Below are 26,529 nucleotides of genomic sequence, written 5' to 3' on the forward strand. Positions count from 1 at the left end.
TCCAGGGTTTGTCCTGTCAATTAACCAAGGCATCCCAGACTGGACTCTTCCTGTACCCACTGCCACGCTCAGTGTGGCAGTGCCTTCTCCCTCATCATGGCAGGGAGGCCACCACAGCTCCAACAACCAAGTCCTTACATGGTCAGCATCCCAAGCATGAAATAAAGGGATGTGGGCCAAAAGGGCTTTTCTCCTTGTGCAGCCTTCCCTTTACAAGCAAGAAAATCTCTCCTAGAAGTCCCTAGTAGGTTTCCTTTCAGCTAAAACTTGGGTCACAGGCCCATCCCTGAACCTGGCACCTCCAACCTGTAACAAATGAGGCAGAAGTGGGACTGGGGCAGGCTGCTGGGCAGGTGACCGGTAGTGCCCACCACAGTCTGGGAGCCAAGGAGTTCCGAAGGTTCCTCACTCAGGCCAGGGGTAATTGAGAAACAGGCACATAGCAGTATTTATCCAGGAGTCCTCAGGTTTTTTAAGAGTAGTTTTTTGTTTTTTTTTTTTTTTTTTGAGATGGGCTCTCGTTCCGTTGCCCAGGCTGGAGTGCAGTGGCGTGATCTTGGCTCACTGCAGCCTCGACCTCCTGAGCTCAAGCAATCCTCCCACCTCAGTCTCCCAAAGGGCTGGGATTACAGATGTGAGCCACTGTGTGCCTGGCTAAGAGTAGCTTTTTTTTTTTTTTTTTGAGATAGAGTCTTGCTCTGTCGCCTAGGCTAGGCTGGAGTGCAATGGAGCGATCTGGGCTCACTGCAACCTCCCCCTCCCAGGCTCAAGCAATTATCCTACCTCAGCCTCCCAAGTAGCTGGGATTACAGGTGCCTGCCACCATGCCTGGCTAATTTTTGTATTTTTGTAGAGATGGGGTTTCACCATGTTGGCCAGGCTGGTCTTGAACTCCTGACCTCAGGTGATCCACCCACCTTGGACTCTCAAAGTGCTGGGATTACAGGCGTGAGCCACCGCGCCTGGCCAAGAGTAGCTTTTTAACCTAGGTCAGTATCGTGTTGGTAAAATATGGAGAGAGGATGTTTGAGCAGAAGGACCTTCCTCATCTTCTCACCTGTTCTAGGCTGCTACCTTCTCTTTCTACAAACCAAAGGAGGGGGCTCATAACTCACTGGGCCTTGTGGGAAAGGCTAACCAGACTAGTCACTGCTGAATTCCTCTAAGGGATTCCCCCACCTTGCCACAGTTGCGCCCACCGTCCTAGGGGCAGTAAGTAGAGAGAGCTGTGTGAGAAGAGCACTCTTTCCACTCCAGATGTCCCCTACAACCTACATCCTTACGGCCACTAACAGTTTGGGTTCGTAGCATCACTCATCTGGACCGCTCCCATGTGGTCTCCCCATCACAACAAAGACTGCAGCAAGGTGGACAGAGAATCCAAGAGAGCCAGGAAAATACCTTTATAAACCATCACGGAAAGACTGATTTCCACTCACTAAATCCATTAATAAAGAGAGGAGAAATTTTAAAATTCCAAGGCACTTGGTTACTAATCTGATTCTGGCCTACATGTGAATATTCAATAAATACTTGTTAAGTTAAATTGACTCAAGGTTTTATTTATTCAACCTACTTAAAGCTTATGTAAACCCCTTGGAGATTTGTGTCAAGCTGTTAAGTTGGAAAATATAAGAAAAGTAGTATTTTCAATAGATCAGCTTTCCTCTTAATGTACTTTATGAGCTTAGTGTAAACCAGGGAGATGGGGGAGGGCTACCAGAAGAGCAGAGGGGAAGGAGGTGAGGAGGAAGAAGAAAAGCCTTTTCTGTCATTTCCTGCATTTGTCTTAATTGCTGTACTTATTAACCAGCTACTGCCCTCTAGTGCTCACTGTATTAAGTTCGCATCTGAATTCCATTTTTATCTTTTAAAAACTCTGGTGACACTTGGAAGGAACCAAATTTCCTGTTTTGCAGATAAGCAAATTGAAGTCCAGAGGAAAGAGGTATCAAACTGACCCAGGGAACTTCTGGGCTCTTTGTTACCTCACCTATAACTTGTCTGGAAAACTTTATTAAAAGCCTTTCTCATAAATTTTAATTGGTAACCAGTAAAAATTGTAGCATCATGTTAGTGCTAGTTATTATTATTATTATTTTTTTGAGACGGAGTCTGGCTCTGTTGCCCAGGCTGGAGTGCAATGGTGCAATCTTGACTCACCACAACCTCCGCCTCCTGGACTCAAACTATTCTCCTGCCTCAGTCTCCAAAGTAGCTGGAACTACAGGCACCCGCCACCACGCCCGGCTAATTTTTTGTATTTTTAGTAGAGGCGAGGTTTCACCGTGTTAGCCAGGATGGTCTCGATCTCCTGACCTCGTGATTTGCCCACCTCGGCCTCCCAAAGTGCTGGGATTACAGTCGTGAGCCACCGCGCCTGGCCTGTGCTAGTTATTTTTTCCAATGTTGTTCTAAATTAAGCTTAGACTGATTGCTGGTCAATTTAGGTAAGGATATAAAATAATATTGGTACATTTTTAACTTACAAGTTTAGAAAATATCTGTAATACTTCTTTAAAAAGTTAACTAGAACAGATCCCAAGTGGATTTGGCCATTTATCAGAACTGACTTATCATTGCCTCCATGTGGGCTAACATTCTGCTAGAATTCTCCCAAGCGAAGCTCTTTGCTCACTGATGGGAAAAAGGGGGTTTGTCATTTTAACGTGGAACACATATTTTCACCACGTAATCATTTTGCTAGTGGAAATAAATGGAAAGTTATCCAGCTGGACATGCTACTTACAAGAACATTACTGAGTAACAAAAGATTTATTCAAATATTTAATTGGAAGGAACTACATCTGGAATAAGTTTTATTGGAATTCATATAAAAAGAAAAGCAAATCCATAAGAAATTGATATAAACAGTTGATTTTATCTGGAACCAAGAATGTCAATGAATTGGAACCTAGATGTCCTAATCTGTTTCTTTGCATAAAAGCCAGTTGAATTTTGAAATTTATGTGGCAATTATACTTTATTACTTTAGGTAGAGCTTTGTTTTCAGCTAATATTTTAGAGACAGATTACCCAAAATTACCTAATTTGGTTCCCACTTCACTCCTTCTCAAAAACCAAACATAAAGCAGAAGGGGTCCAGATGTGGTGGCTCACGCCTGTAATCCCAGCACTTTGGGAGGCCAAGGCGGGTGGATCACTAGGTCAGGAGTTTGAAACCAGCCTGACCAACATGGTGAAACCCCGTCTCTACTAAAAATACAAAAATTAGCCAGGCATGGTGGCATATGCCTGTAATCCCAGCTACTTAGGAGGCTGAGGCAGGAGAATCGCTTGAACCCAGGAGATGGAGGTTGCGGTGAGAGCCGAGATCGTGCCACTACACTCCAGCCTAGACAACAGAGCAAGACTCTGTCTCCAAAAAAAAAAAAGGAAAGCAGAAGGGGGCATTTTCCTGTCTTCAAAATGCAACCTCCTGCTAAGACCAGCAAGTCAGCAGAAACTCACTGCATTTGGGCTTCTGGTTACTAAATGAATGAAGAGACACCGAGTTCCATCCTTAGATGTCCACATAGATCCCATTGATCAAATAATCCAGTCTTGAGTAACGTTTCCTGCGGAGTGATTCCGAGAGGATTCTACCCAGGAGGATGAGGCCTATCACCAGGAACAGGACACCAAAGAGCAGGGACCCGATAAGAAGCCACTTTTCAAATGGAAGGCCATACTGATTTTCTGGAACCCTGCCCTGGGAGGAACTGCCTGGACTGGCCTCCCTACCTTCCCAGGGAGCAGTTTTATTCATAGTGGAAGACTCCTCATTTGACATAGAAAGTGCAGTAGGGTTATACACATTCCCTGTGTTCAAAGTTAGGTTGGAGGTCTCTGTAAATGGTATCGTTTCTAGGCTGCCTTTCGAGTCCGTAGGTGCCTGAAAGGTGGTAGTCAGAACTGCTGTTGTAGCCATTGCTTGGAGTGTAGCCATAGCCCGTGTAAAAACTGTAGAAATGAGGGTTGTGGGAGGCTGAGAAGTGACAGTGGTTACAGGTGGAGCTGTGGTGGCCAGCTGTGGCTGGGAAGTCCCAGAAGGTGTCACTGAAGCATTGCTGGGTAAAAGGGTGGTGGGCTTTGGAGTAGCTGAGGTGGTATGTGGAGAAGCAACTGCCACCGTAGCTAGGAATGCACTCACATTTTCAGGCAGCAGATGAGCTGTTTCTTGATCAGAGGAAAACTGTGAACTCTGAGAATGGCCTTTTTCCTTATAAGCAAGGAGCTGGGCACTTGCTTCGTCCATCTTAAATAGTTTCTCCAAGTGATCTGAGGATCCAAACTTCTGAGAAAGTGTGTCTCTCCATGAGATATCGGTGGGCTTTGAATAATCTGTGTGATGATGGGCTAGGGGAGTGACTGCTGGTGAAAATTGGCCATGTAAGAGAGAATCTTCCTGGGGTAACTCTTGGCTTGACAAATTTCTGGTCAAAGATGGAAAATCTGAAAACGTATGGAAAATAAAAGGAAGGCTTATATAACTCCATGCTAAGGTAGGTTAAAAAATACAAACATATCAGCTTGTTCAAAAGATCCCCAAACCGTTTGGGCATGGTGGCTCACACCTATAATCCCAGCACTTTGGGAGGCTAAGGCAGGAGGATGGTTTGAGGCCAGGAGTTTGAGACCAGCCTAGACAACATAGGGAGATCCTGTCTCTTAAACAAAAAAATCTCCAAACCGTTGATACTTGACATTTCATTGAAATGTGTGCAAAATGGAAAAACACAAATTGCTAAATGAGAATCTGATAACGCCGCCTCTCTACCAGATGCTGTGGTTTATTTCTAGCATGATAGGACAGAAGAGAACAGAAATGTGTGGAGTAGGACCAGGCAAATTAAGGAAAAGGTGGGAGTTTTACAGCAGAGAAGCCGGAGGGGCTCAGCAGGGCGGCAAGAGGCTTAGGAAGATGGAAAGGGTTCTCCATCTTCCTAAGCCATCTCCGGCCAGGGAAAATAGTGGGCCGGAGGGTGACCTGAGCAGGAAAGGCTGGCAGGGAAAATGCGGGGGAAGGTGTGGGCTTCTGCAGGACATGCCAACTAAGACTGAGACGACAACTGGGGAGCAAGTAATCATCAGGAGAGATATCAGTGGAGGCATGGGGCAGCCAAGAAAGGTATGTGGAAGCCGTGGGAAACGAGGCGATAGAGCAGGAGAGAGGGAGCAGAATTCCTGTGATGTGTCTCCAACAGGGATGAGGAGGAGGGGCCAGGCAGGGTCTGGTCTCCTCTGGGAGCACGGAGGCCACAGCAGCAGCAGAACAACAACGACAACAAAAAATCAGAGATGTATCGTTCCAGCACTGTGCTCAGAGGAGGGAGGCCATCTGGGAGATTTCATCTGGACTCTCAAAGATTAGAATTTTGGAGTCAATGTCATAGGTCATGAGGATGATGGGACCAATATTTGAAATCATGATGACCATATCGTAGACATAGAGGGCAGAAAAACCATACAGTCCCGATGCCTGCTGAGGAGAAACCAGCCCCAGATCCTGCTCCTGCTCCACGAAGCTTAGAATTTTTCTCCTGATCACACACCCCATTTATCACAGCTCAAACTGGAAAGGCCTGTTCAAGCAATCAAGTGCAGGGAATGACCAGGTGAATTGCCGTGTATCACTCTGCTGCTAGGCTAACCATCTCACATTAGAACTGCAGAAAACACAAGGAAAGAAGCAGAGGAATATCTTGGCATTTCCCGGTCCACTCACTCCTGCTCTCTTTTCCTTTTTCTTCCTCAATTCACCTCCATGCCAGTTTCCAAACTGGTCCTCAGTCTCCTCTTTCCTACAAGCAGATCCAGAGGCAGCTTCGGATTCATGCCATCTTGTGATTACTCTCTAAGCCTTACCCCTCTGAGAGGTTCTTTGCACTGTCACTTATTCATCCATCTAGGACAGGGCTCAGCAAACTACGGCCTGATGGACAAATCTGGCCTGCCATCTGTCTTTGTATGACTTGCAAGCCAAGAATGGTTTTTACATTTTTTTAAATTTTTATTTGTTTTGAGACAGAGTCTCACTCTGTCACCCAGGCTGGAGTGCAGTGGTATGATCTCGACTCAATGCAACCTCTGCCTTCCAGATTTAAGCGATTCTCCTGCCTCTGCCTCCTGAGTAGCTGGGATTACAGGTGCGTGCCACCACACTTGGGTGATTTTTGTATTTTTAGTAGAGATGAGGTTTTACCATGTTGGCCAAGCTGGTCTCGAACTCCTGACCTCAGGTGATCCACCCACTTCGGTCTCCCAAAGTGCTGGGATTACAGGGGTGAGCCACCATGCCTGGCCAGTTTTTACATTTCTTTTAATGGCTGAAAAATAATCGAAAGAATATTGTGTGACACAGGAAAAGTACACGAAATTCAAATTTCTGTATTTCAAAACCTAAAGTACTGGTGTGAAAAGCCTAAAATACTATTTGGCCCTTGGCAGAAAAAGTTGGTGGACATCTGCTCTAGGATATAGTATTCTACTCTAAAATAGAATTTGGGTCAAATAAAATATATTTGAAAATATATTTTATTTTATTTTTTGAGACAGGGTCTTGCTCTGTCACCCAGACTGGAGTGCAGTGGCACAAACACAGCTCACTGCAGCCTCAACCTCCTGGGTTCAAGCGATCCTCCCACCTCAGCCTCTTGAGCAGCTGGGACCACAGTGCCATGCCACCATGCCCAGCTAATTTTTGTATTTTTTGTAGAGACAGAGTTTTGCCATGTTGCCCAGGATGGTCTTGAACTCCTGGAATCAAGCAATCCGCCCACCTCGGCCTCCCAAAGTGCTGGAATTACAGGTGTGAGCCATCATGCTTGGCCTATAATTCATTTTAAAGTTAAAAAAGAAAAAGACTGTTTAAGTAAACACTCTGTGATGTGTGTGAAATCAGAACTTAAATATGGCCATTGACAAGAACGGCCAAAACAGCTGTTTTCTTTCTCAAGCATGCAAGCCCATAAATAAAGCAAAGCTAGGGCCAGTCCCACTTCTTGATAAGATTCCTCTGTTGGCAGAGGTCCTAGAACCACACAGGGATCCTCCACACCTGCTCCATTCGCCTCACCCACTCGTGTTTGCCATTGGGGCATGGTGCTTCCTCTCAGTCACGCAGAGATGAGCCACAAAGGGAGCTGCAAAGCAGCTCTGTGCCCTTAACTCCTCTTTGGAGTTTTATTTTCAAACGACTTCACTGAGTTGAAAAATGAGAGACTGACTATTACTGGGACCCCAGCTGAGCAAACAGACTCCCAATCTATTCTATGTCTGAATTCTTCTATTCTTCCAGTCCTTGGTAAAAATGACACGCCATGAAGCTGCCAACAACAACAATAAAAGATTAAATACCAAACTGCAATGGCTTTAGAGAATGAACAGAATCCACTGTCATCTTTCAAACTCTTGGTCCGTAAATATTAGTCAATGGGATATAGGAAATAGAGGCTGGGCACGGTGGCTCATGCCTGTAATCCCAGCACTTTGAAAGGCCAAGGCAGGATGATTGCTTGAGGCCAGGAGTTTGAGACCAGCCTGGGCAACATATTGAGACCCCCATTGCTACAAAACATTTAAAAAAATTAGCCTGGCATGGTGGTGCATTATCTGTAGTCCCAAATACTCGGGAGGCTGAATGGAGAGGGCTGCTTGAGCTCAGGAGGTGGAGGCTGCAGTGAGCCATGATCGTGCCACTGCACTGCAGCCTGGGCAACAGAGTGAGACGCTGCCTTAAAAAAAAGAAAAAAAAAAAAAGAGAGAAAAGAAAAAGAAATAGAGTTCTTCCAGAAACAAACCACCAAACAGATAATCTGTATTTAATTTCACTCCAGGCAGGAGGCAGATAATTCATTTTTAATGGGGTAATATGAATTCATCAACATGGACAGATTCATAAACAGAATTACAAACACAACTTGCACACATCCTGTAGATATAAACAGTCCTTTGCATACTACGTCCGGGGTTGGTGCGACGTTGCCCTTAAGCGTCCATCAACCTGCTCAGGGGCTGGCAACGCCCCCTGGTGGCTGCCACAAGAACCGTTTAATTCCAATTTCACTTCATTACCTTCACACTCGCCCTAAGAAGATTTATGCACATGCCAAGTTCCCTTTTTTCCCATTTCCATTGGCAAAGATCTTCATCCCATACATGCTCTTTTTATGTGCATCACAAAAGCAACAACACTCCAGAAGTATTAGAAAACAAATTCAGCTGTAATTTCTATCATCATATCCTAATAATTATTTACACAATACTCTGTGCTTCAAGCTGCTGTTTGAGAGGTTGTTTGACACATCAGGTTTCCCTGGCACATGAACAAAACTCAGACACAGCCTCAGCTAGGGGGCAAAGCAGTGTCAACACGCAGGCACCCTGGGCAGTATCATTCCCCAAAGCACCTCATACTTAATGTAGTCAAGAGAGAACCCTAGATTCCACTCCACATAGATTCCATTCCACAACCCTAAAACTACTCAAGTTTCCCCCAATGCAGCAAATGGTGTCACCATTCATCTGGATGCTCAAGGCAAAAACTAGGACTTGGCCTTGATGGTTCTTTTTTTCTGGTCCCCCAGACCCATACCACCAGCAGGTCCTGTCAACTCTACTTCGGAACAGCCCATATGTCCACTAGTCTCTCCATCTCGCCCACCACTCCCTGTTTCTTCACCCAGGTATCACCCACGCCTCCTAACCAGTCTTTCCATTTCTACTTTGCTGCTGCATCAGTGTCCATTCCCAAGAGGGCAGCTATGGTGAGCTTTGAGAAATCACCTTTTTTTTTTTTTTTCCCCCAAGACAGAGTCTTGCTCTGTTGTGCAGGCTGGAGTGCAGTGGCGCAATCTCGGCTCACTGCAACCTCTGCCTCCTGGGTTCAAGCAATTCTCCTGCCTCAGCCTCCCGAGTAGCTGGGATTACAGGCACGCACCAGCACACCTGGCTAATTTTTGTATTTTTAGTAGAGACGAGGTTTCACCATGTTGGCCAGGATGGTCTCGAATTCCTGACCTTGTGATCTGCCCGCCTCAGCCTCCCAAAGTGCTAGGATTACAGACGTGAGTCAGGAGGTCAGGAATCCAAGACCAGCCTGGCCAACATGGTGAGACCATCTCTACTAAAAATACAAAAATTAGCCAGGCATGGTGATGCTTTCCTGTAGTTTTAGCTACTCGGGAGGCTGAGGCAGGAGAATCACTTGAACCTGGGAGGCAGAGGTGGCATTGAACCGACATTGCACCACTGAACTCCAGCCTGGGTGCAAGAGTGAGACTCCATCTGAAAAAAATAAAAATAAAACTCCCAACAGCTTCCCACCACACACCTAAAAACTCCCGGCTGGGCACGGAGTTTTCTCAGCACTTTGAGAGGCTGAGGTGGATGGATTACCCGATGTCAGGAGCTCAAGACCAGCCTGGCCAATGTGGTGAAACCCTGTCTCTACTAAAAATACAAAAATTAGCCAGGTGTGGTGGCATATGCCCCTCCTAAGGCGGAGGTTGCAGGGAGCTGAGATCACACCACTGCACTCCAACCTGGGCAACGGAGTGAGACTCTCTCAAAAACAACAACAACAACAACAAACAAAAAACTCCCTCCTATGACTTACAAGGGGTTATGTGATCTGGCCCTCCCTGCCGTTTTGCATATCACTCTGCATATTTCACAACGAGCCAACCAGCTGGGATTGGAGTGTTGGTTTTTCAAACACTCCAAACCATTTTGCCTGAGGACCTTGGACTTGGAAGGTCTTCCCCTGATCTCCTCACATCTGGCTCCTCCCTGTTCAGATCTCAGTTTAGGGGTTCCATCTTTACTTATTGATTGTCTATTATACTGTCCTGTCTCAATTCTGTGCATAGCACTTGTGACTATATTTTTCTTGATTATTTATTATGGTTATTGTCTCTCTCCCCTAAAACATAAGTTCCAGAAGGGAGAACCTTGTTTTCCTATTTTTTTTTTAGAGACAGTGTCTCATTCTGTCACCCAGGCTAGAGTGTAGTGGCATGAACACAGCTCACTGCAGCTTTGACCTCCTGGTCTCAAGGAATTCTCCTGCCTTGGCCTCCCAAGTAGCTGGGACTACAAGCTCATGCCACCATGCCTGGCTAATTTTTTAAATTTTTGGTGGATATGAGGTCTCATCATGTTGCCCAGGCTGGTCTCTAACTTCTGGGCTCAAGTGATCCTCCCGCCTCCCAGAATGCTGGAATTATAGGCATAAGCTACCACACTTGGCCAGAACCTTGTTTTTCATGTTTAGTGTTGTTTCTTTAGGGCATAGAAAGTACTTGGCACATAGAAGATACTAAATAGTATTTGTTATTTATTGAATAAATGAACAAGTAGAATATTAAAAATCAAGAGTATGATGATAACTTTCTAAAACTTAAATAAAAGAAAAATTGAAGCTGGGTGCAGTGGCTCACGCCTATAATCCCAGCACTTTGGGAGGCTAAGGAGGGTGGATCACCTGAGGTCAGGAGATGAGACCAGCCTGGCCCACATGGTGAAACCCCATCTCTACTAAAAATACAAAAAAAAAAAAAAATAGCTGGGCATGGTAGTGGGTGCCTGTAACCCCAGCTACTTGGGAGGCTGAGGCATGAGAATTGCTTGAACCCAGGAGGTGGTGGTTGCAGTGAGCTGAGATCGCGCCACTGCACTCCAGCCTGGGTGACAGAATGAGACTCTGTCTCAAAAAACAACAATAACACTCATGCCTGTAATCCCAGCACTTTGGGAGGCCGAGGCGGGCGGATCACGAGGTCAGGAGATTGAGACAATCCTGGCTAACACGGTGAAACCCCGTCTCTACTAAAAATACAAAAACAAAATTAGCCGGGCATGGTGGCGGGCACCTGTAGTCCCAGTTCCTCGGGAGGCTGAGGCGGGAGAATGGCCTGAACCCGGGAGGCGGAGCTTGCAGTGAGCCGAGATGGCACCACTGCACTCCAGCCCGGGCAACAGAGTGAGACTCCATCTCGGAAAAAAACAAACAAACAAACAACAACAACAACAAACCCCACTAAATTCTGTAATTCTGATTATGCAAATACTGTCTATGAAGGGTCCACAGAATTACCTAAGCAACATTATATTTGTTTTCACCTTTTTTACATGGATAATCTCAAAAAAAAAGAAAAATTGATACTGAAACCATTCAACTTGAAAAATTAACAAGCCAAAGTCTCAGCAAAACATATCCCAGTAATTATATTAATTTTTTTGCTATTTATTTTCCATTCTGAATTAATATGTAAGTTCCATGAACATGGAGACTGTAGTTCTAGTGCTTTGGACAGAATCTGGCACATGGTAAATGTTTAATAAATACTTCTTGAATGAATTTCCTTTCAAGTCTAGACAATAAAATCCAGTGAGTTTGATTTCAGACGAGATTGGGTGCGTTCAGGGTGGTATGGCCATAAACAAGTTTGATTTCAGATAATGTGATTAGAATGGGAACTTAATAACAAATATACTAGAACTTTCTATATTAACACAAGTCTTCACCCTTTCAAAACAATCACCCTGGAGACCTGTATACTTATTCCAGTGTTGCTGCCCTTGTTCTAAAGAGGTGCTTCAAGAATGTTTCATAAAATGTTTGTGTGCCTTTTATCTCATGAAGGTAAAAACAGAAACAAATACTACCACGGCTTTCATTGGAAATCAAATTTTGGTTTAATAAATTGAATTTCCAGTCATGAGATTTTCTGGTATGTCTGGTACCCCTTCTGGAAGTTTTATTTAGACTCTTGTAGAAACTCTTTCACATGAACCAGTCTTAAATTATTCCAATCACAAAAGAAAAAGTATAATGCTTTTAGTACCTCTAATTATCCTGTAACTCATAAGTCCTTTTGCTGGTTTCAATGGACAGGCTTCCTCATCGGGACAGAAAAATAGGTAGCAGTTGGGTTGTCTAGCTGTTTTTCGAGTGTCGAAGATCATCAAGTTACATGCTTTGTCCCCTGCAATGAAAGATTTCATAAGCATGATTTTGAAATGCAATTTTCTAAAGAGTAGGGCAAGTAGGAAAAACTTCACTTATTATGGAGTCCAACACAAACACCTTTGTTCATTTTGTTCACTTGCTTGCTGACCGCTGAATCATTTCCTTTTCCTTAGTTTAGTCGCTTAAGGCAATTTTAAAAAACATTGGGTTTAGCTTTTTTTTTTTCACAAGGTGGCACCGAAGGCAAAGAAGGAAGCTCCTGTCCCTCCTAAAGTCGAAGCCAAAGCAAAGTCTTTAAAGGCCAAGAAGGCAGGGCTGAAAGGCATCCACAACCACACACACACACACACACACACACACACACACACATACACACACAAGACCTGCATGTCACTCATCTCCAGCAGCTCAAGACACTGTGGCTCCAGAGGCAGCCCAAGTATCCTGGGAAGAGTGCTCCCACATGCTTGACCACTCTGCCATCATCAAGCCCTGACTACTGATGTGCTATGAAGATAGAAGACAACAACACACTGGTGTTCACTGTGGATGCCAGGGCCAGCAAGCACCAAACAGGCTGTGAAGAGGCTCTCTGACACTGATGTGGCCAAGGTCACACCCTGAGCAGGCCTGATGGAGAGAAGGAGGCATGCGCTCCACTGGCCCCTGCCCACAATGCTTTGCTTGTTGTCTACAAAACTGGGATTTATTTTTATTATTATTATTCTTTTTTTTTGAGATAACGTCTTGCTCTATCACTCAGGCTGAAGTGCAAGTGCAGTGGCATGATCTCAGCTCACTGCAACCTCCATCTCCCAGGTTCAAGAGATCCTCCCACCTCAGCCTCCCGAGTAACTGGGACTACAGACGCAAGCCACCACACCCAGATTTTTTTTTTGTATTTTTTGTAGAGATGGAGTCTCCCTATATTGCCCAGGCTAGTCTTGAACTCCTGGGCTCAAGCTGTTTGCCCTTGTTGGCCTCCGAAAGTGCTGGGATTACAGGTATAAGCCACTGCACCTGCCCATCTCTTGGATTCTGAAAGCATCTCAGATGCCTAATAAAGCCATGAGTGGAGTCAGTAAATTATCCTAGATATCATGGCTCCTTCCACACAGGATCTGAGTAGTATATGGAATACAATCTATCCTTTAATTTTTATCTGTACCGTTCTTTGTTTTTCTTCCAATTTCCCCTCTCTCCTTGTCATATTTGCTTTTCTACATTCCTTCCTTCCTCACTTTTCACTCTTAACTATAATTTCTGGTCTCTTTTCTTCTCTTTTTTGAGTCAGGGTCTTGCTCTGTCATCCAAGCTGCAGTGCAGTGGAAGAATCATGGCTCACTTCAGCCTTGACCTCCTGGGCTCAAACAATCCTCCCACCTCAGCCTCTCCAGTAGCTGGGACTACAAGCGTGCACCACCATGCCTGGCTAATTTTTTTTTTTTTTTTTTGTAGAGGCGGGGTCTCACTATGTTGACTAGGCTGATCTTGAACCCCTGGGCTCAAGCAATCCATCCCCGTCAACCTCCCAAACTACTGGGATTACAGGCATGAGCTACTGCACCCAGCCGCTGGCTTCTTTTTCTGTTCCTCTTGTGTCCAACAGAAATTAAACCCTCTATTCATCATGGCCTAGATTTGATTTTGTCCTCCATTTGGTACAGTCTCACATCTTTGGGAGGTCAGCATATCCCTGGTCAGGTTGAAGGTTAAGAGGCACATAGGCTAATTGTTAAAAACACACACTCTGTCGACCATCACCACCACTGGTGCTAGTCAGGCAATGGTGAGAGATCAACTCCAACTCCCCAGATGGGAAGGAAGATTTAGTTAGCCTCTGCAGGAGTTTTATCATGTCATATCCCCATTACTCAGATAATAACAGGAGTACTCCTGCTTTTTCTTTCTCAACAATGTGATACCAGAAATACCTTTCTTTTTAGCACTTAGGTAAAGGGGAGGGTCCATAAGCTCAAAATTGTATGCAAGATATTGTGCCCATCGTGTTATGTGCATTTTTCTAGCATATCATCAAGTTATCATAGTGCCTTTTGAACCCTCAGTGGTTAAACCATTTCTCAGTAAGTGAGGAAAATGTTTGAGATCCATTAACTGAGGTCCCAAGTACCTCTGCTTGTAGCAAAGCAGTAATAGGACTTTGGCTTCTAGAATAAAACAGCAAACCCTCATTTCTTAGAATTGAGGAGCAGGGCTTTGCTGATGCCTGTAAATACCACACCTACAGTATTCAGTCCTGCTTGCAGGTGATGTTTCTATTTCACATACATGTTGATGTCAACATTTAAAGAAAAACTAGAAATTTAAATTAAACCTCTGTCATTTCCATAAATTACTTGCATACAGCGTTGCAAAGCACAATGCTCAATGAGACCATCAAAGGGATTTTTCCTCCTGACACCAAGTATACGGTGTCTTCTCCACACCATTTTGCAGCAATAACCACATATCTTACTATTCAGTTCAATTCTGATACCAACCATCCAGAGTTGGCATCAGACTCCATGGATTATGGGCTCAGTATCACAAGACTGCCCTCATTTCAGAAGCCAGTAGCAAGTATCAGGTCTCCAGGTCACCCACACTTCTGTCTGACTCAGCTACTACTAATTCAGGGATTCCCATGATCCTACCCCCTCAGATTTGATAATTTGCAAGAACAACTAATAGAACTAAGGAAAATGCTGTATTTACTATTACAGTTTATAATAAAGGATACAAATGAACAGCCAAAAGAGGCTCCTAGAGTCCCAAGTACAGGAGACTTTGTCCCTGGGGAATTGGGGTACATAATTCTCTTGACACTGGGATGTGTTCACTAACTTGGATGCTTCCCCATCATCTAGGGGTTTTTATGATGGTCTCATTTTACACAAGCATGATTGATTAAGTCATGGGCCCTGTGACTGCACTCAATCTCCAGTCCCTCCCCCGAGGTGAAGCCTCACTAGCACAAACTCAAGTATAGTTGAAAGGGGCTGGTTATAAATAACCAAAGACATGCTCCCATCTCTTGGGAAATTCCAAAGTTTTTAGGAGTTCTGTGCCAGGAACTGGAGACAAAGATCAAATATGTATCTTTTGAGACAAGGTCTTGCTCTGTCACCCAGGCTGGAGTGCAGTGGTTCGATCAAAGCTCACTGTAGGCTGCGTGCGGTGGTTCACACACTTGGGAGGCCGAGGTGGGAGGATCATTTGAGATCAGGAGTTCAAGACCAGCCTGACCAACATGGTGAAACCACGTCTCTACTGAAAATACAAAAAATTAGCCGGGCATGGTGGCGGGCGCCTGTAGTCCCAGCTACTCGGGAGGCTGAGGCAGGAGAATCACTTGAACCTGGGAGGCGGAGATTGCAGTGAGCCAAGATTGCGCCACTGCACTCCAGCCTGGGCAACAGAGCGAGACTTCATCACAAACAAACAAACAAAAAAGTCCACTGCAGCCTCAACGCCCTGGGCTCAAGTGATCCTCCCACCTCAGCCTCCCAGTAGCTGGGACTACATGCATATACCAGCATGCCTGGCTAATTTTTTACTTTTTACAGAGAACAGGGTCTTGCTATGTTGCCCAGGCTGGTCTCAAACTCCTGGGCTCAAGCAATCCTCCTGCCTTGGCCTCTCAAATTTCTGGGATTACAGGAATGAGTCACCAGGCCCAGCCATTCACTAGCTTTTCTAGGCAACTTGATGGCAAGGCCTTGTCCATCTTATTCACTGTTTTCTCTCTAGCAACTAATAAAGTGTTAAGTACTCAATAAATTTAGTTTTTTTCATTTAGAGAACTCGGACAGGGTCGTAAGTAAAATTGAAAAAAGGTTTTACTAAGATACACAGTATACTTCTCTTTTCAGTACAAATATTTAAATCCTAAAATATGCAAAGGCCTGGTTCAAACCTATGGGTCTCAATTTCCTCCTGTGTCATGAAAATGGGCCAGACTAAATGATTCCCCATCCCATTAGAGTTCTAGAAGCTGCAGTTACCTAGTAGTCAGTGTTTTTTTTTTTTGACTTATCCTATGCCACCAGCTCCAAGGAAGGAGACGAAGTAGAGGTTTTATGCTTCCAACTTAAAGATCAAATGCTGATTTTCCCAAGAGATAAGAATTCTATTTTTTGTCTCAACTCTTTTTCTCTGTTTACATTTTCTTTGTATTATCACACTGTATTCCAATACTCCATGCTGATGGCAGCTAACCATTTCAATAGGATTTTTGTTTTCAATATTCTAGATACCGGTTGGGATATAACACCAGTGATTCCCAATCTCTTGTCTACCCAGTCACCTGAGGGATATATACATACATTCATCAATAACTTTGACTCAGCTTAGGATGGGGAGGGCACACTTGTAGAAAATTCTCCAGTGATTTTGTCACTTACATTCATACCCTGTTGAGAATCACTGTTATAAGTTGTTCAGCCATATCCCTCAGCTCCTGAAGCCACAAAACACATGGAACAAAGGATTGCTAAGAAACCACTATTTACCTGATATGTTTTTTGTTGAACAGCAAGAATTAATGCAGTCTTCTTGAGTTGAAGTATATATGGGCTCATTGCCTCTGATTCCCTTAGAAAGAGATGACTGGATGTCAATGACAACATCTTCTAGACTCTTGTTGAGGCAATTCTGACTAGCAGACAGCCTTAGTGTCAGGAAGCAAATTATTACCAAAGTGTAAGTCAAGCTCCCTTCTCCCCCGAAGAACATTTTAAATTTCAGTTTAGTTTTGGTCTTCAAAGGTCAAGGATAATCCTCCCTCTGGTCTTAGTTTGCTTTAAGAAGGCTGCACAGATGATGAGATTTCTCTCTAGAACAAAAATGGAAAATCATCAATGAGTTTTGTTTCTTTAACAAACAAGGGAAGAAACATTTCATTTCCTTAAAGTCAATGAAAAGGATCCACGTACAATTTAGAGAAGAAAAGAAACAAGTATTTTTTTTTTCGCTTTTAGTAAATTTAAGACAACTTTTCATTAAACATTTGGCAAAGCTGACAATGCTTATGAAGGAACAGGTATAAACGGTAGGCCTGCCTCGGAATTCTACAATCCTTCCCTCTTCTAACTCAGAGCAGAGAGGGCAAACATTTCTAGTCACTGATGAAGCAGTAGTAATAGGTTTGAGCGTATTTCCTTTCTCAGTAATAACAATCAGCATTTTAAAATCATCTACTAGGGGCTAGGTGTGGTAGCTCATGCCTGTAATCTCAGCACTTTGGAAGGCTGAGGTGAGTGGATTGCTTGAGCTCAGGAGTTCAAAACCAGCCTGGGCAACATGGTGAAACCCTATCTCTACTAAAAATACAAAAAATTAGCTGGGTGTGGTGGCACATGCCTGTGGTCTCAGCTACTTGGGAGGCTGAGGTGGGAGGATCGCTGGAGCCCAGGAAGTTGAGGCTGCAGTGAGCCATGATTACACCACTGCACTCCAGCCTGGGTGACAAAGTGAGACCCTGTCTCAAAAAAAACTTAAAAAATAAAAATAGGTGACAATATACTAGATGGTAGACATTGTGTTAAGGAATTTACCACTCTTTTGAATTGTTATTCTCTTTAATTAATTTATTACCATCTTTAATCTTTATACCAACTGTAATGGCTAATACTGAGTGTAAACTTGATTTGATTAAAGGATACAAAGTATTGATTCTGGGTGTGTCTGTGAGCATGTTGCCAAAGGAGATTAACATTTGAGTCAGTGGGTTGGGAAAGGCAGACCCACCCTGAATCTGGGTGGGCACAACCAAATCCACTGCCAGTGCAGTTAGAATATAAGCAGGCAGAAAAATGTGAAAAACAGAGACTGGCCTAGCCTCCCAGTCTATATCTTTTTTTTTTTTTTTTTGAGACAGAGTCTCGCTGTCGCCAGGCTAGAGTGCAGTGGTGCAATCTCGGCTCACTGTAACCTCCACCTCCTGGGTTCAAGTGATTCTCCTGCCTCAGCCTCCCGAGTAGCTGGGACTACAGACACATGCCACCATGCCCGGCTAATTTGTGGTATTTTTAGTAGAGACGGGGTTTCACTGTGTTGGCCAGGATGGTCTCGATCTCCTGACCATGATCCGCCTGCCTTGGCCTCCCAAAGTGCTGGGATTACAGGCGTGAGCCACCATGCCCAGCCCCAGCCTATATCTTTCTCCTGAGCTGGATGCTTCCTGCCTTCAAACATCAGACTCCAACTTCTTCAGTTTTGAAACTCCTTGCTCCTCAGCCTGCAGATGGCCTATTGTGGGACCTTGTGATCATGTGAGTTAATACTTAATAAACTCATATATATATATATATATTCCATTAGTTCTGTCCTTCTAGAGAACCCTGACTAATACAACAACCTTGCAAAAAAGCTATCATTGGCCAGGTGCGGTGGCTCATGCCTGTAATCCCAGCACTTTGGGAGGTCGAGTCACGTGGGGGGATCACCTGAGGTCAGGAGTTCGAGACCAGCCTGGTCAATGTGGTGAAACCCCATCTCTACTAAAAATAAAAAAATTAGTTGGGTGTGATGGCAGGCAGCTGTAATCCCAGCTAGTCAGGAGGCTGAGGCAGGAGAATCGTTTGAACCCGGAAGGTGGAGGTTGCAGCAAGCCATGATTGCGCCACTGCACTCCAGCCTGGGTGACAAGAGCAAAACTCTGTCTCAAAAAAAAAAAAAAAAGCTATTATTTTCCTCATTTTCTAATGAAGAAACTGAGACAGTCTTTCCTATTGCTGCTTCTCCTTAAGAAGTATCAAACCAGAGTTAGAAAACTCTAATAATCTAATTCTAGAAATTAGCCAGTCAGCAGGAGGAATACTCTGGCTCAGTTAAAGGAAAGTTTAGGGGCAGGTTTTCTTTTTGACAGCCTTAAAAATACAAAAGTCACACTATGTATAATGCCAACTCTATTGAGATGCTGGTTCTTTTCGGAAAAATAAATGTTAAACTGGCAAGACAATACAAGAAATTATCCTCACCTATCAACCTCCACATTTCCATTTAACATTTCATTAAACATTTTGTTGAATACAAATTGTTTGCTGAATGACAGCTTAGAGCAGAATTACTACTTCTTTAACCTTTGTTTATTAACCCCTTTGATAGTCTGAGGAAGCTCAGGATCTCTTTTGTGAGACATATTTAAAAATGCATAAAATGGAATATGTAGGATTCCAAAGGAAGCCAGTTATATTGAAATATAATTATCAAGATAGATTTTAGAATGTCCCTACAAAATCCTGGTGAAAGAAATCAAAGAGGAGCTAATAAACAGAGAGATATAACATGTTCATGTATAGGAAGACTATTTTGTTAAGATATCAGTGCTTCCTGGCTGGGCACGGTGGCTCAAGCCTGTAATCCCAGCACTTTGGGAGGCCGAGGCAGGTGGATCACGACGTCAGGAGATCGCGACCATCCTGGCTAACACGGTGAAACCCCGTCTCTACTAAAAACACAAAAAATTAGCCAGGCGTGGTGGTGGGCGCCTGTAGTCCCAGCTACTCGGGAGGCTGAGGCAGGAGAATGGCGTGAACCCCGGAGGCGGAGCTTGCAGTGAGCCAAGATCACGCCACTGCACTGCAGCCTGGGTGACACAGCGAGACTACATCTCAAAAAAAAAAAAAAGAAAAAAAAAAGATACCAGTGCTACCCAACTTGAGCTACAGATTAAATACAGTCTTAATCAAAAGCCCAAAGTTATTTTTTGGATATCAACCAACTGATTTTAAAATTTACACGGAAATGCAGAAAAGACCAAGAACAGTCCAGAATACTAAAGAACAAAGTTGGAAGACTGATACTACCTGACTTCAACACTTACTGTAAAGCTACAATAATCAAAAAAGTATGGTATTAGAAAAAGAATAGACAAATAGATCAATGGAATGGAATAGTAAACCCAGAAATCGACCCTCACAAAGAGAATCAACTGATCTTTGACAAAGGAGCAAAGGGGATTCAATGGAGAAAGGATAGTCTTTTCTAAAAATGGTACTGGAACAACTGGATATCCATTTCCAAAAATGAATAAATAAATAAATCTAGCCACATACTTTACACCTTTTGCAAAATTTAGCTCTAAATGGATCACAGACCTAAATGTAAAATATAAAACTGTAAAATTTCTAGAAAATAACAGAAGAAAGTCCTTGTGACCTTAGATTAGGTGATGAGTTTTTAAATACAATACCAAAAGCACACTCCATGAAAGAAAAATTTGATGTTGGACTTCATTAAATTTAAAAACTTCTGCTCTACAAAAGATACTGTTAAAGAGTATGAAAAGATAAACCACAGACTTGGAGGAAATATTTGAGGTGGTTTTTTTTTGGAGGAAATATTTGTGAAACACACATCTGATAAAGCAGCAGTACACAGCCTTTCTCGCACCAGGGACCAGTTTCATGGAAGACAATTTTTCCATGGACGGGGTTGTGAGGGGTATGGTTCGGGATGATTCAAGTGCATTGTATTTATTGTGTACTTTATTTCTGTTATTACATTATAATACATAATGAAATAATTATACAACTCACCATAATGTAGAATCAGTGGGAGCCCTGAGCTTGTCCTCCTGCAACTAGACAGTACCATCTGGGGGTGACGGGAGACAGTGACAGATCATCAGGCATTAGATTTTCATAAGGAGTGTGCAGCCTAGATCCCTCACATGTGCAGTTCACAATAGGGTTCGTGCGCTGATGAGAATCTAAGGCCACCACTGATCTGTCAGGAGGTGGAGCTCAGGCAGTAATGCATAATGTAAATACAGATGAAGCTTTGCTCTCTGGCCCACTGCTCACCTCCTGCTGTGTGGCCTATTTCCTAATAGGTACTCGTCTGTGGCCCAGGGGTTGGGGAACCCTGTGATAAAGGACTGGTATCCAAAATACACAAAGAACTCAAGTCAGCAATAAGAAAAGAAACTCAATGGACAAAAGATCTGAGCAGACACCTTACCAAAGAAGATATACAGATGACAAATAAGCATATGAAAAGGTATCTAACATCATATGTCATTAGGGGATTGCAAATTCAAACAAGATACCATTACCCACCTATGAGAATGGCTAAAATCCAAAAAATGGACAATACCAAATATAAGGACATGGAGCAACAGAAATTCTCGCCTGGGCGCGGTGGCTCACATCTGTTATCCCAGCACTTTGGGAGGCCAAGGTGGGCAGATCACTTGAGGTCAGGAGTTCGAGATCAGCCTGACCAACATGGTGAAACCCCATCTCTACTAAAAAATATAAAAAATTAGCCAGATATGGTGGCAGGTGCCTGTAATCCCAGCTACTTGGGAGGCTGAGGCAGAAGGATCACTTGAACTTGGGATGTGGAGGTTGCAGTGAGCTGAGATCATGCCACTGCACTCAAGCCTGGGCAACAGAGTGAGACCCTATCTCAAAAAAAAAAAAAAAAAAAAAAAGAAATTCTCATTCATTGCTGTTGGGGAATGCAAAATGGTACAGCCACTTTGGGAGAAGTTTGGCAGTTTCTTACCAAGCTAAATTCAGCCTTACCATACAATTCAGCAATTCTCCTCCTATGTATTCACTCAAATGAATTGAAAACTTATGTCCACACAAAAATCTGCACTAGAATATTTATAGTAGCTTTATTCATAATTGCCAAAAACTAAAAGCAACCAAGATGCCCATCAATAGATGAATAAACAAAATGAGATACATCCATACATTGGAATATTATTCAGTAATAAAAATAAATGAACTATCAAGCCACAAAAAGACATGGAGGAATCTTAACTGCATATTCCTAAGTCAAAGAAGCCAGTCTGAAGAGATGTGAATCTAACTACATGACATTCTAAAACAGGCAAACTACAGCGGCAGCAAGAAGGCCAGTGGTCACCAGGAGAACAGCAGTGAGAGGATGAATCGGTGGAGTGCAAGGGATATTTGGGACATTGAGACTATTCTGTATACTACTGTAATGGGGGATACATGTTATTGAACATCTGTCAAAACCCATAGAAATGTAAAACACACAGAGTGAACATTATGTGAACTGTGGACTTTTAGTTTTAAAAAAAGGTAAAACAAAACAAAACAAAAACCCAGAAACAAACCAGTATATGGTAATAAAACACAAGTCTAATACCTTTCTTGCTGTTTGTCAAAATTCTGTAAACAGTAAAATAGTAACATTTATTGCTTCTAAAATGCCACTTTCTATGCTAAGCACTTTATATATATCATGTCATTTAATCTTTACAGATCCCATTATTATCCTCATTTTAGTTAAAACTTATAAAAAGTTGTGGGACATAATATGTGCTTCTTTATTAACCTATTAAGTAACAAGTGGTCATCTAATAACTGCCATAATTTTGACGTGGTATTGAGTATAGATAATATTTTGAAATATGTACAAGTCATGTGATATAAAAATATTGGCAATATTTACAGGGGGCAAATCATAGCTACTGCTAATACTACTGTGACTTTTGCCTACATTCCATTTCAGAAGTCAGTGAAATAATAATTTTTTCCACTCAAGTTCACAGACATCTTGAATTGTATCCATTGATACCTTATCATGGACTCCCAGGTTAATAATTCTGGCCAAGGTACTTAATATGCTGCCATATTTTGCAAGCCTCTAGGGAATCAAGAGAAAACCAGGCAATACTTTATTTTGAATGGATTCTAATGTAGCTTCTTTTCAAGCTTTTGCAAAGAAACCTGAACTATGTAAGGAGATGGGGCAGGAGTTGTTTTCAGTATGCAGCACTGAGAGAAGTGTTTAAGAGTTTTATATCATTAAAGAGGCTCAGCAATATTAGGTTAGTGACGTTTTCTAATCCATTATTATTTAGGCTTTAAGGGCCTGAAGTCGAGTTGAATCTTGTTGAAAGACGGGGGAAAAGGATACAGGCGGGTGAGAGAGGATGCCCCTGAGTTTTAATGTCTGCGTAAAAGAGTCGCTAAAACTTACTCGCACATAATTAGTTCAAATATTGGAAATCATCTTACTCACAGCACACTATAATTTACCAAGATGCTTATAACTGTATACACATACACACTCTACAGAGAATTAGACAATTAGCAGTTTCAATAATGAATACAGAGACAACTACAAGAAAACAGGGAACATTGTCTCTTCCTTTGAGGAAATGCATGTTGCCTGCTGAGCGATTCTTCTGCCTCTCCTTCTCATGTCAACGCAGAGCCAGAGCCATTTATGGCAGGTGCCTTGAGCCCGCCTAGAGGTCCCCTTTGGAATACTGCAGCGACTCAAGGATCCTGGTCAGCCCTTATTGGCCCCAGCTGGTCCTTCGGGTGCTCGGGTGTGGATGAAAGAGCCTCGGCCCCTGGAAAGGAGGGGACCGACTTTCTCCGCAGGTAGCGACGTCGCCTGCGGCCGATCGGGGGTGGATATTGGGGAGACCCCTTTACCTGGCGTCGAGAGGACCCCGGGGCCCCTGCTGCCCTCCGGGTGCGAGGACAGCTCTGTCGTGCCCGCGGGAAGGACCGGCGAATCCGCGCGGGGGTCTCGGCGAGGACCGCAGGGGATGCTCCGCAGCTCCCGCACCGGCCTGGCGGGTTTTGTGGTTAGCAAGTTCCTGCTTCCGTCGCAGCGACGGAAAGTTTACCGCGGGGGAAGGGCACGTTCCTGCCCTGCAACCCGGAGCTGCTTCCCGGCAACATTAGCGCGTCCCTCCCCGCGGAGGCTCCGGGCTCCCGGCCCCAGCGCTGAGCCCCGCAGGGAGGTGGCGGCCCCCCGGCCCCGCGCTCCCCACCAGCTCAGCCACAGCGCTGACCCCCGGCTGGGCGCGCTGCGAGAGGGAGTGCGTGCCTCCCTGCTGCTGGCCCGAGGGTCTGCAGGTGAGCCTTGCCTCGCGGAGGCTGGAGCCCGCGCAAATTAAAATAAATGCACATGGGGAAAACGTCAAACAGTACAAAAATAGACACAGTGACAAGTCTACTCCTCACCCCCGTGCCCCAGTCTCCTAGTCTCCCTCCTCAGAGGCAACCACTGAAAGCAGTTTTTTGATGTTCAAGGGCTTATAGTGCATCCTATTGGGGGCATAGTTCTGAGAATCCTCTTTCCGTAATTGGAGGATGGAGTCCTCAATTAAAGATGGCAATTCTTGAGGTAAATATTATCTGCAAGACAAACTTCAGGGAAGGTACTTGGCTTTCTGCAGGATTTATTGTTTGTAGATAGGATAATAATGCTGAAAATGCTGGTGTCTGTAACATATATTAAAACTGTATCCCTAACACTTAGCATAGTGCCTGGTACACAATAGGCGCTCAGTAAATATTTAACTAAAATATTTTCGTTGACTGAATGAATGGAAAAGAACTGCATAGGGCATAGGTTATGGAAGTTTCTAAATTACTGCTGGCCCCATCCCCACCTCCATAAACACACACACAAATGCAACATTACTAAACCGTTGACAATTAGTTTGCCATATGGTCTAACCTTTGACAGTATCTTCACCTCTGTTTTGAAAGAGCTTGCAGACCTGAAGCTCTATGCAATTGCAAGTAAGTCTAGGCCTGTACAGCCAACAGCTACACACCCTAGTCTTAACCAATAACTACAGGAGGATTAGGTTGACTGAGAATACTTGTGAACAAAGGTCCATTGTGTGAAACTAACTCTACTTGTAACCAAAGGATGACTCTTGAATTACAATGTTGCTAAAGCTAGGTTTGAAAGAGTTACCAAAGAAAAGCAAACTCCAGAGTAATTTCCCATTGCAGTGATTTTCCTGATGCAACAAGGGACTGATCTGCAAGTGTGTTTTATCTCTACAGATGATACACTTCAGGGTTCAGGGTGGAGACCTATCGCAGTTTTTGAATCTCTCTACATGGGGTAATCCATGCTAGTTACGAAGTAGACCTTTCCATTATTAGAAACTTCATATTCGGTGCTTTAATACAATGAACGTGTTTCTTCTCTTTCTTTTTTTGTTTTGTGTTTTGTTTGTTTGTTTTTAGAGACGGAGTCTCGCTGTGTTGCCCAGGCTGGAGTGCAGTGGTGTGATCTCGGCTCACTGCAACCTCCACCTCCCGGGTTATAGCAATTCTTCGGCCTCAGACTCCCGAGTAGCTGGGACTACAGGCACATGCCGCCACGCCCAGCTAATTTTTTTCTATTTTAGTAGAGATGGGGTTTCACCGTGTTGCCCAGGCTGGTCTCGAACTCCTGAGCTCAGGCAATCCGCCCGCCTTGGCGTCCCAAAGTGCTAGGATTACAGGCGTGAGCCACTGCGCCAGGCCTGAACCTGTTTTCATTGAAGTGATATGTTATTTTTTCAGTTATGACAGTGAACAAAGGATATTGATTAAAATAATGATTAAGGAAATATTTTCTATTGATATGTATTTAATTTATAAATATCATTGTTTATTCATTCAGTTTTTGAGACAGGGTCTCGCTCTGTTGCCCACACTGGAGTGCAATGGCACAATCATAACTCACTGCAGCTTTGACCACCTGGGCTCAAGTGATTCTTTTGCCTCAGTCTCTTGAGTAGCTGGGACCACAGACGCACACCACCACACTCAGCTAATGTTCTTTTTTTGTTTGTTTGTTTTATTTTGAGATGGAGTCTCGCTCTGTTGCCCAGGCTGGAGTGCAGTGGCACGATCTCAGCTCACTGCAACTTCTGCCCCCCAGGTTCAAGCAATTCTCCTGCTTCAGTCTCCTGAGTAGCTGAGATTACAGGCTCATGCCACCATGCCCAGCTAATTTTTGTATTTTTAGTAGAGTCGGGGTTTCACCATTTTGGTCAGGCTGGTCTTGAACTTCTGACGTCAAGTGATCTGCCCACCTTGGCCTCCCAAAGTGCTGGGATTATAGGCGTGACCCACCGTACCCAGTGTTTTAAATTATTTGTATAGATGTGGTCTTGCTACATTGCCCAGGCTAGTCTCAAACTCCTGGGCTCAAGCAGTCCTCCTGCTTTGGCCTCCCAAAGTGCTGGGATGACAGGTGTGAGCCACTGCACCTGGCTTACTTAAAAATAAAATAAAATAAAATAAAACAAAAACTTTAATTTCTGGCCTGAGTCATAACTTAGAAATTATATCCATTGTCACTTCATTTCCTGAAGAGATTTTTTTTTTTTTTTTTGAGACAGAGTCTCGCTCTGTCGCCCAGGCTGGAGTGCAGTGGCACGATCTCGGCTCACTGCAAGCTCCACCTCCCGGGTTCACGCCATTCTCCTGCCTCAGCCTCCCGAGTAGCTGGGACTACAGGCATCCGCTACCATGCCCGGCTAATTTTTTGTATATTTAGTAGAGACAGGGTTTCACCATGTTGGCCAGGATGGTCTCGATCTCTTGACCTCGTGATCCACCCGACTTGGCCTCCCAAAGTGCTGGGATTACAGGCGTGAGCCACCGCGCCCAGCCCCTGAAGAGACTCTTGATACTCTTCTCTGAGGGTTAAAAGTCCCATCTATGTGGAGTTAGATTTTTTTAAAAGTAATCACAAAACATGTATTAAGCACCTGCAGGGGAAATTAAAGACCAATAATATCAATGAGATCTACCTTT

At 43.9% G+C, this 26,529-nt stretch overlaps 1 protein-coding gene across 2 annotated transcripts; it reads right to left on the reverse strand.

Annotated features, from left to right (window-relative positions):
* Nucleotides 1–2,756: 2,756 nt before the first annotated feature.
* Nucleotides 2,757–23,849, reverse strand: MANSC1 (MANSC domain containing 1). 2 transcript variants are annotated; one of them, XM_063672444.1, is made up of 5 exons: nt 23,407–23,849; nt 20,515–20,572; nt 16,486–16,808; nt 11,850–11,990; nt 2,757–4,455 (listed from the first exon to the last, which is right to left on the reverse strand). In XM_063672444.1, exons 3-5 carry the CDS (start codon nt 16,706–16,708, stop codon nt 3,524–3,526), a joined length of 1,296 nt encoding a protein of 431 aa, XP_063528514.1. In that variant the 5' UTR covers nt 16,709–16,808; nt 20,515–20,572; nt 23,407–23,849; the 3' UTR covers nt 2,757–3,523. The 2 variants fall into 2 exon arrangements, with proteins under 2 accessions (XP_063528514.1, XP_054299719.1); XM_054443744.2 differs by lacking the exon at nt 20,515–20,572 and having other exon boundaries at nt 23,407–23,848.
* Between the last annotated feature and the right edge of the window lie 2,680 nt (nt 23,850–26,529).

This window comes from Pongo pygmaeus, chromosome 10 (genome assembly GCF_028885625.2).
Source record: "Pongo pygmaeus isolate AG05252 chromosome 10, NHGRI_mPonPyg2-v2.0_pri, whole genome shotgun sequence".
NCBI lineage: Eukaryota > Metazoa > Chordata > Mammalia > Primates > Hominidae > Pongo > Pongo pygmaeus.